The following is an 8,753-nucleotide window of genomic DNA, read 5'->3' as shown; positions in this document are numbered from 1 at the left end:
GCATGTGCCCCTTCAGATCACTACATTTGTATCTTTAGGGTAAATAACCAGTAGTGCAATTGCTAGTCTGTAGGGTAGCTCTATTTTCAACTTTTTAAGGAACCTCCATGCTGTTTTCCAGAGTGGCCGCACCACCTTGCATTCCCACCAATATTATAAGAGGGTTCCCCTTTCTCTGCATCCTCACCACCATATATTTTTTCCTGACTTCTTAAATTTAGTCATTCTGACTGGTATGAGGTGCTATCTCATTGCGATTTTGATTTGTATTTCTCTGATGCCAAGTGATGTTAAGCATTTTTTCCTGTGTCTGTCGGCCATGTGTATGTCTTCTTTGGAGAAATGTCTGTTCATATCTTCTGTCCACTGCAAATCCAAATTCTTGAGAACATATTAAAGGACTCATCTTTAAGTCAGAAAGTCGTTTCTCAAGTATGTGTCATATAGGAAGCAAAGTCCCTGAGAATGTGTCATGTGGGAAGCAAAGTCCCCGAGAGCTGAGATCAAGTTTTAGTGAGAGATAAACAGTGGTGGGAGCATCTTCCTGCCCCAAGGGGCAGTGGCTCTGGGAACTTGGCATCATATTGTGATCAACGGAAATGGTGTTCTCCAACATTTATACATGACTCCCACCCAAAGGGTTTCTAAGTTTCCAGTGTGGGAACTATTAGACACAGCTCTTATGTGGGAACTGTGCATGAGTCAGTTTTCTCCAGAGAATTGGCACCAATTGTGTGTGTGTGTGTGTGTGTGTGTCTGTATAGAGATGTAAGAAATTGGTTCATGTGATTGTGGGGCTGGCAAGTCTGAAATCTACAAGGCAGGATGACAGGCTGGGGACCCAGGGAAGAGATAATGTTGCAGCTGGAGTTGAAAGGCAGTCCTCGGGCAGAATTCCCTCTTGGGAGAACTTTCTCCCCGACGGCCTTCACCTGATTAGACGAGGCCCACCTACACTACAGAGGAGAAGCTCCTTTACTGGAAGGCCGCTAATTGTAAATGTTAATCACACCTAAAAAATTTTGTCACAGCAACATCTAGACTGGTGTTTGGTCAAATATCAGGGCACCATGACCTAGCCAAGCTGGTACATAAATTTGACCATCACAGACTGCTGTGTTTGCAGGGATGTAGTCAAATGCTCCTTTCTCCAGTATGACCCTTGCCTTGGGATTCTGAGCGAGTCTCTCTCTGGGTGGACTTCACTGGGGACAACTTCAGGGGAATCTGGATAGCAGGAGGGAGTAAAGCCCTTCTGTCTGGAGCTGGCTCTTTCCTGAGAAGCCACAGCTGTGGGGTAACATCTGGGACAGGCTTCACCTCCTTGCCAGGGAAGTCACCTGTAGTTTTAAATTGAACGTGAACATCCAGATGGATGTCTGGAGGGATGGGCATGCTTGCTGGATGAGAGATGACGCTGACTGTTCTTGTTGCCTTAGCTAGTCTCCATTTTCTGTTTTCTTCCCAACAAAACACATAGACAGCTCATAGATCATAATAATTCTGTGCAAAAACAGCTCTGATGTTATGGGCATTGTGGGCCTGCTTAAAGGTCCCATGGCTGGCCCGCGTGCTGGATGCCAAGAGCCTGGGGATCAGAAAGCAAGCACAAAAGAGTTTTAGCGTGGCTTTGGGGTGGGTTATCCGGCCCCTGTGAAGTAGGTGTTTCCACTCCGTGCTGCAGAGCCCTATAGAATTGTGCCTTGCTCTGTCACTGTGGTGGAAGAACACTGACCCCTGGGCGTGCTGTGGGTACCTGGGCCTGGACCACAATGGGTCAGACACGAGGTGACCTGGGCAGAGTGCCTCTGGCTGCCTGCTCCAAGCTCACTTGAAACTCCGAGGGATCTTCAGGAGGTCTGTGCCTTTAGCTCCTCATGACGTTTTTCCTCTCTCTTTTTTTTTTTTATTCCCAAGGAAGCCCTCCCCTGAGCCAGGGACATAACCTTGGCATGTGAGCAGTAGTGTGAGCCCTGGAAAGGCTGGCACAGAATGGGCGGTTTGGGGGCCCTTTGAAATTATAACCATCACAGCCCTGGGGAGCCTCTCCTCTCTCTGCCTGGGGAACGCTGATCACATGCATGCCCTGGGCTACCCACAGGCCACTGCCTTGGGGAAGATGGTCGCTCATGCCCAACAGCCCCCTGAACACTGGAAGCATGGTGGCTCTGTGTCCATTTCTGGGTGGAACCCCGACGGCTGAGGACCACACAGGTGTGGGATTTTCCTGTGCTCGGGACCCCAAGTTACTGCTTGGCGAGGTCACATGTGCACAGCCATTGTTCCTGAAGCTTTCTGCTATGTCAGCACAGGCTGGGCTCTGGGGTGTCTGGCCAGGGCCACTCCGTGCCTTGGGCCCCCATCTCTCTTATCTAAACTGGTGGAACCGGGGGTTTACTTGCACAAAACGGGTGTTCAGGCCTTGATGGGGGAAGTGAGGGCAAAGTCTGCTACTGGGTGAGGAAGGACAGGCACCGGGTGGTGGGGTGTTCATGGGGCCCCGGGGCCAGGAGGGCAGGGGCAGCGTGGCTGTGCTGCAGGACAGGGCAGAAAGGGAGGCCGGTGCCCGAGCTTGCTGCTACGCTCAGAAGTGAAGTGTGTGCCGGGGCCCGGGGCTCCCTGGGAGGCGGGGGAGGAGGCTGCTCCCCTGCGAGGGTGCAGGGCTCCTTCTGCCGGCTCTGTGCTCTCTTTGAGGGTCTGCATGGGGGGTTTCACTCCATCAGCTGCGGATTAGAATGGGTTTCCCCACTTAGCTGGAGTGGGTGGAACGGGGTCTCCTCAAACTCTCCTCCTAGCTCCTGGAACCTGAGAATGCCACCTTATTTGGGAAAAAGGTCCTTGTAATTAGGAGAAGGATCTCCAGATGAGAAGACCACGCTGGGTAATCGAGTTGGGTCCTACATGCAATGATAAGCATCCCCGTGAGAGGAGGGTGGAGCGAGACCGGAGACAGACACAGAGGGCCCTGTGAGGCAGGGCTGCTGGCTCAGGACGGCGGGAGCCCCCGAGGCTGGAAAGGGCAGAGAAGGGAGTCTGGAGCTTCTGGAGGGAGAGGGGCCCTGTGGACACAGATTCTGGACTTCCGGCCTCCAGCACAGTCAGAGAGTCAACCTCTGGTCTGAAGAAGCCCAGACTATGATGACTGGTTAGAGCAGCCCCGGGGCCCGTCGAGATCCGGGCTGGCTGCCATCACCTACCCAAGCTGTAATGTCTTCAGTGTTTGCCTAGACTGTGCGCTAGTGTGGGGCGACAGGCCTCTCTCCGAACACGCAGGGGGCAGGCAGTGCAGGGGTGGAGGGTGGCCAAGAGTGCAGGCGGCTGGGCGGCGGTGGTGGTGGCCAGACTCGAGAGAGACTGGTGTGCTGCCCTTGGCCTCGCCAGCCCTGCTGCAGAAGTCGGGGACAGAGGCCAGGAGTCGCCATTCCCTCGGAGGGGGTTGGACGGCAAATATTCAGCTCTGTTGTTGTAGCACAAAAACAACACAGACAACAAGGAAGCTTATGGATATGGCCAGACCGGCGGAGCCAGGCCTTCACCACGGGGTGGGTGTCCTCAGGCGGAGCAGGAGCAGGGGGCTTTGGAGAAAAGAGGAGGGGCTGGCCTGCCTTGGATGAGGTCCCTCAAACCGACAGGCCTCTTGAGGTTCCCAGGGGCTTGTTGGAAAGTCCAGAGGATCTGGGCAGTGGGGCGCCTGGTGACCCTCCTGACGCCCTGGGCTGTCCCCACAGGACAGTAGCTGGAGCGGCCAGTGCTCCCCGGGGTTGCAGGTTCCTAAGTCACAGACAAGGTCTCCGCAGAGCAACAAGCCGCGGGTCACCAACATGTGTGCACGCAGACAGTACCGAGCCATGTGACAGTGGGAGACTCAGCAGCTTTATCAAAAGGTGGGCCGACGTGTCTGTGAGCAGCAATATTCGGATGTCATGGGAAAGAACTGCGTGGAACATTCCACAGAGCCAGGTTCTCCTGACAGAGTGTGGGGTGAAGGAGAGGAATACGGGACGAGCCCCGGAGGGCTGGAGTGCACACAAGTGGGCACAGTGAGCAGCCGGGGGGCGAGACCCTGTTCAGCTGGAAGGGCGGCGTGGAGATGCCAGGGGAGGTGATGGCTGGTCTCTGGTGTGGCATCCCATAGGTGCCCGAAGGCAGGGAGCTCAGTTGGCATGGAAAGGCGCTCCAGCATCCAGGGGGCTTGAGGGACCCATGCAGGGGGCGGGGAAAGAGACTTGGTCCCGGGCAACCTTGCTGAGGACACGCCAGATCAGCACCAATCCCGGGGCCTCCCGCACTGTGGGGGTGCTCTGCAGGGCCGCCGAGGGCACGTATGCCTGCTCCGCCTGACGGGCACAGGGACAATTCACAGACCCGAGAAGGCCACTCTGACAGAGAAGACTGGTACGTTTGAGTTTGAAGTTGTCAGCACTCAAATTAGCAGTGGAGGAATGCGGCTAATGGGGGGCTGGGGTACAGGAAAGTAGGATGAGGGACCCACTGTCTTATTCCATCAACACTCAGGGACACACCAGGGCCAGTGGGCTGTCTCTCTGACTCCTGTGAACTCACAGTGACTTTAGCTTACTTTGGGAATAAGGAGAGGTGTGCCAAAAAAGAAACTGATCCCCTTTCATTTGTAGGAACCTTTCCATCATTGAGCAGTGAGTCAGGAGCCATGTATTTCAGCAGCTTCCATCCCGGAAGGGGCATCAGATCCGTCTTTTCTACAGGTCCAGCACCTGTAGCCTGGTTGTTCGGATCGACCCAGAAGCTGATTCCTGAACCCAGTGGGCCAGCCCAGGGACGGCGTCTCCTCTGCACCGGCTGTGTTTTGGGCTCAGTGAACGTGCCAAGCTTGCGGTACAGGGTCTGTGTGGTGGTGGGGTGGGGCTCTGTCCAGTGTCAGGGCAGAAGATGGGCTCGCTAGCTAAGGCTCCGGGCACCACTTCTCCATCTGCTTCCGGTTCCCATTTCATTTGAACACAAACACCAGGCAGTTTAAGAGAGAAACGTCAAAGCTGGCCCAAAGTCACTTTAGAAAGTAACAGAGGATCACATGGTGGCTTCTCGCTGCAGGAGAGGAGCCTCACACTCAGGGCTGTGTCCTCCTCTACAAAATGGGCCTAAATTTAATCCAAGGATTAAACACATGAGTCCCTGTGAAGCATGTACCGCTGCTCAGTTTTGTGGGGGGGTGTTTCCAATTACAGTTACTGCTCCAAGGCAGCCCCAAGGGTCGCAGTGGGCTCCTCTGAAAACTGGAGAAGCCACATAGACACCCAGAAGTGACAGTGAATGCCAGACTGTCCCAGATGGAGAAGGACTTTGAGCTCAGGACAGTATAACGGCAGGTGGCTGGAGGTGGCCGGCAGGCATCCCTGACTGCCCCTGGCCCTCTGTCCCGCTGGATGTCACCACAGCAGTGGCAGCCCCGGGCCAGCCCCCAGCCTCTCGCATATCTGCCCAGGGCTCCAGCATCTGCCTCTCCCACAGGTCCTCTGCATCTGCCCTGGACATAGGTCAGAGGCCCACCTGCTGCCCCGGGCTCGTGCTGCCCTTGACCACAGAGGAATTTCTCCTGGTCTGTGAACCACAGGGGACCCACAGAATAGCTGTTAGGGGCTCAGTGAGGCCAGCTGGCCATGAGTTCAGTCATTCATCTTTTTTTTTTTTTTTAAGATTATTTATTTATTTATTTGACAGAGAGAGAGAGAGATCACAAGTAGACAGAGAGGCAGGCAGAGAGGAGGAAGCAGGCTCCCTGCTGAGCAGAGAGCCCGATGCGGGGCTTGATCCCAGGACCCCGAGATCATGACCTGAGCCGAAGGCAGAGGCTTAACCCACTGAGCCACCCAGGCGCCCCTCAGTCATTCATCTTGATACCCGATTTCCTTGCATGCGCGCACACACACGTGCACACAGAAACACACAGAGCGCCTGCCTGTGCTCTGACACCGTGTGGGGAGCACACAGAGGGTGCGGCACCGAGCCAGCAGGGAAAGGGCTAAAAGATCACACCGAGAACATTTTTCTTGTATCCTTCAAAAAGTTTAACACCGTCCTAAAGAAAAAACATGTCAGTTTAGATGTTTCTCACGGATCAGAGCAGGCCAGCAAGGGTGGGGGCAGAGGTTGTCCGTGAACGTGAGTGAGGAGCAGAGGGTCTGGGAAAGCTGTCCCCTCGCAGATGGAGTTCCCTTGTGGACGGTGTTGTGTCCTGTCTCTCCTGGACCATGTGCACCACGGAGCACGGGGCAGATGGAGGGACGGGATGGTGAGCAGAGGGGAAGTGAGGGCAGGGTCCCTGGGTTGCTCCATCTTGTTCCAACAAACCTCCCCCTTCAGGGCTGGTAGGTCATCACAGGTTTCTGTGGAGCACAAATGCACATGCACATAGTTCTGCACAGACAGGTGTGCACATAGACATATATGTGGGCATGCACACACAGATAAATGAGTGTGCACATGCACAGGCATGTACCCATGCATAGAGACACACGTGGGCATGCACACAGAGACACCCAAGTGTGTGCACACAGAGACACACGTGGGCATGCACACACAGACATGAAAGTGTGCACACACAAGACACGGGCACACACACAGATGTATATGTGTGCACACACAGGAGTGCACACAGCAACAAACATGAGTGTGTGCACATGCACAGACACATGGGCATGCACAGATGTACACATGTTGCACACACACCGGAGTGCACACAGCAACACAGACATGAGCATGTGCACATGCACAGACACATGGGCACGCATGCAGACATACGAGGGTGCACACAGAGGAGTGCACACACACACACACAGACATACATGGACATGCACACACAGACAGGAATGTGTCCACACATGCAGACACAAGTGGGCCCGTACATAGACATATGAGTGTGTATACATACGAGGGTGCACACACGCAGACACAGGGGCACACAAACACAGACGTACACTTGTACACACACATACACATGAATGTACACAGCAACACAGACACATGTACACGTTGGTCAGAAGGTGCTGGTCAGTCCCCATGGGGCTTCTGCACAGTGTCTCTGCCTCTGCTCCCCCAGCTGTGACGCTGGGTCAGCGGCACCTGCCCCTCATCAGAGGGGGTGTATAGATAGAAAGTATCTGAAAACTTAAGGCTCTGAAACCCAGGGAGGTATTTTCGAACTTGAAAGCATTTAGACTTTCAAGTCCCTGTTGGCCAGTTTCTTACTAACGGTCACCAGCCCTCTGTCAGGCCCGCAGGCACCTCTACCCTTCCCCAGCAACCCCTACACATGTCCTCGTCCCCTTGTTGGGGTGACCTAAAGACGGCGAGCCACCCCTCCCCGTCTGCCAGTATAAGCTCACACAGTTAGGAACAGCCTTTCCCCACCTTTGTGCGTCCCTAGTGTGAGATGCTTGGAAACCCTTTTAAAAATGGAGTTTGCGGAGAGAATACAGCGCCTGTGGGAGTGGACAGCCACTGGGGTCATGGGGCGTTCGGGCCTTGACTGCAGCCACTGGCCCCAAGTCATCAAGCCCACCTACAGGACATGGGCATGACCTCGAGGTCCCCAGAGATGACCTCTTCTGAGCTGTCACAGAGCCACAGGTGTGGGGTGCTGTTGGACAGGCAGCGTCCATGCAGGGGAGCGGGAGCCTTCCCGGGTTCTTGTGAGGGGCTGCCAGCCCAGGTGTTCTGCAGAGCGCTCTCTCCCATGGCCCCTGGGGACAGACTTGACCCCAACATCTGCACACGTGGTTTGCTAAATTAGCTTTACTGCACGGGTGAGCTGCTGGGGCTGAGGAGAGTGTCCTCACTGCCTCGTGCGCTGTCCCCTCCCCTGTGTCCTCTCTCTCATGGACGGTCCCCTCCCCTGAGTGTCCTCACTGTCTTGTGGGTGGTCCCCTCCCCTGAGTGTACTCTCTCTGTCACGGATGGTCCCCTTCCCCAAGCCAAGACTCAGCCCAGGGTAAGTGGAGACCCCTATCACTGGTATATTCTGGTATCTTTAAGAAACGTTTTCAATTTTTCTTTAAGTCTTTGGTTGATTTCACTCTTATTAGTTTCTCCCATTTTCTCTGCTCTGGAGTCCTAATGCCAGCACGGAAACTAGAGAAGGGGCCCCGGGGCTTTCAAGACGCCTCAGGAGGGAGGAGACGGGCTTACCGCAAAGCTGTGGTTGGCCACCCCCTTCCTGCTGTTGGGGTTTCTCTGTGTCAGGGACCCGCGGTACGCCGACTGCTGATGAAAGGAGGTCCCGTCTTTACCTTCAGGGACCGCAGGAGAAAACAGTTTAGTGCTATTCTTTCTCCCTTGCCTTGGAGCAAGCGTTAAAACCCTATCTCACGGTGGCGGCAGAAATGCTCCCTCGAGTGAAACACAGAACGCATGGCATTTCCTTCAGTTCTGTGATGTGCCGTGGGCCTGGGGGGACGGGGCTCTGCCCCTCAGAACAGAGGGCGCCCCCCCAGGGCTTCAGTCATGTAGCGGGGCATTTGGTCTCCCATCCTAATCAGCTGTTTGTGAGCCACAGGTGAGCAAACTCTGGGCCCCGGCAGCCAGCGGCCTTCGTCCTCCGGCAGGTGTCGGGGGGGCCACCTGACATGCACCTGCTCCTCGGGGCGGGGGTGCAGGGGGTGCTGGGCTGCGTCTCCTCTGCCCAGCCCCATGTTCTGAGACATCTAGGCAGCCTGACCTCAGCCGCCATGGACAGGTTTACACCATGGAAACCGGCAGAGGCCACAAAGGAGGGCTGA

At 55.2% G+C, this 8,753-nt stretch overlaps 1 protein-coding gene across 1 annotated transcript in view; it reads right to left on the bottom strand.

Annotated features, from left to right (window-relative positions):
• Positions 1–5,865: 5,865 nt before the first annotated feature.
• MLPH (melanophilin) overlaps positions 5,866–8,753 on the bottom strand; it is a 43,143-nt gene continuing 40,255 nt past the window's right edge. The window contains exons 12-13 of the mRNA XM_032857578.1: positions 8,164–8,264; positions 5,866–6,362 (exon numbers count right to left, since the gene is read on the bottom strand). Of these exons, the coding sequence (XP_032713469.1) occupies positions 6,336–6,362; positions 8,164–8,264 (128 nt within the window). The 3' untranslated portion in view covers positions 5,866–6,335. The remainder of the gene's footprint in view (positions 6,363–8,163; positions 8,265–8,753) is intronic.

The sequence above is a fragment of the Lontra canadensis genome, unplaced genomic scaffold (genome assembly GCF_010015895.1).
Source record: "Lontra canadensis isolate GAN:19392208 unplaced genomic scaffold, GSC_riverotter_1.0 scaffold13, whole genome shotgun sequence".
NCBI classification, from domain to species: Eukaryota; Metazoa; Chordata; class Mammalia; order Carnivora; family Mustelidae; genus Lontra; species Lontra canadensis.
Note: the sequence above shows the minus strand (reverse complement) of the source record. Positions and strands in the feature narration are given on the sequence as shown.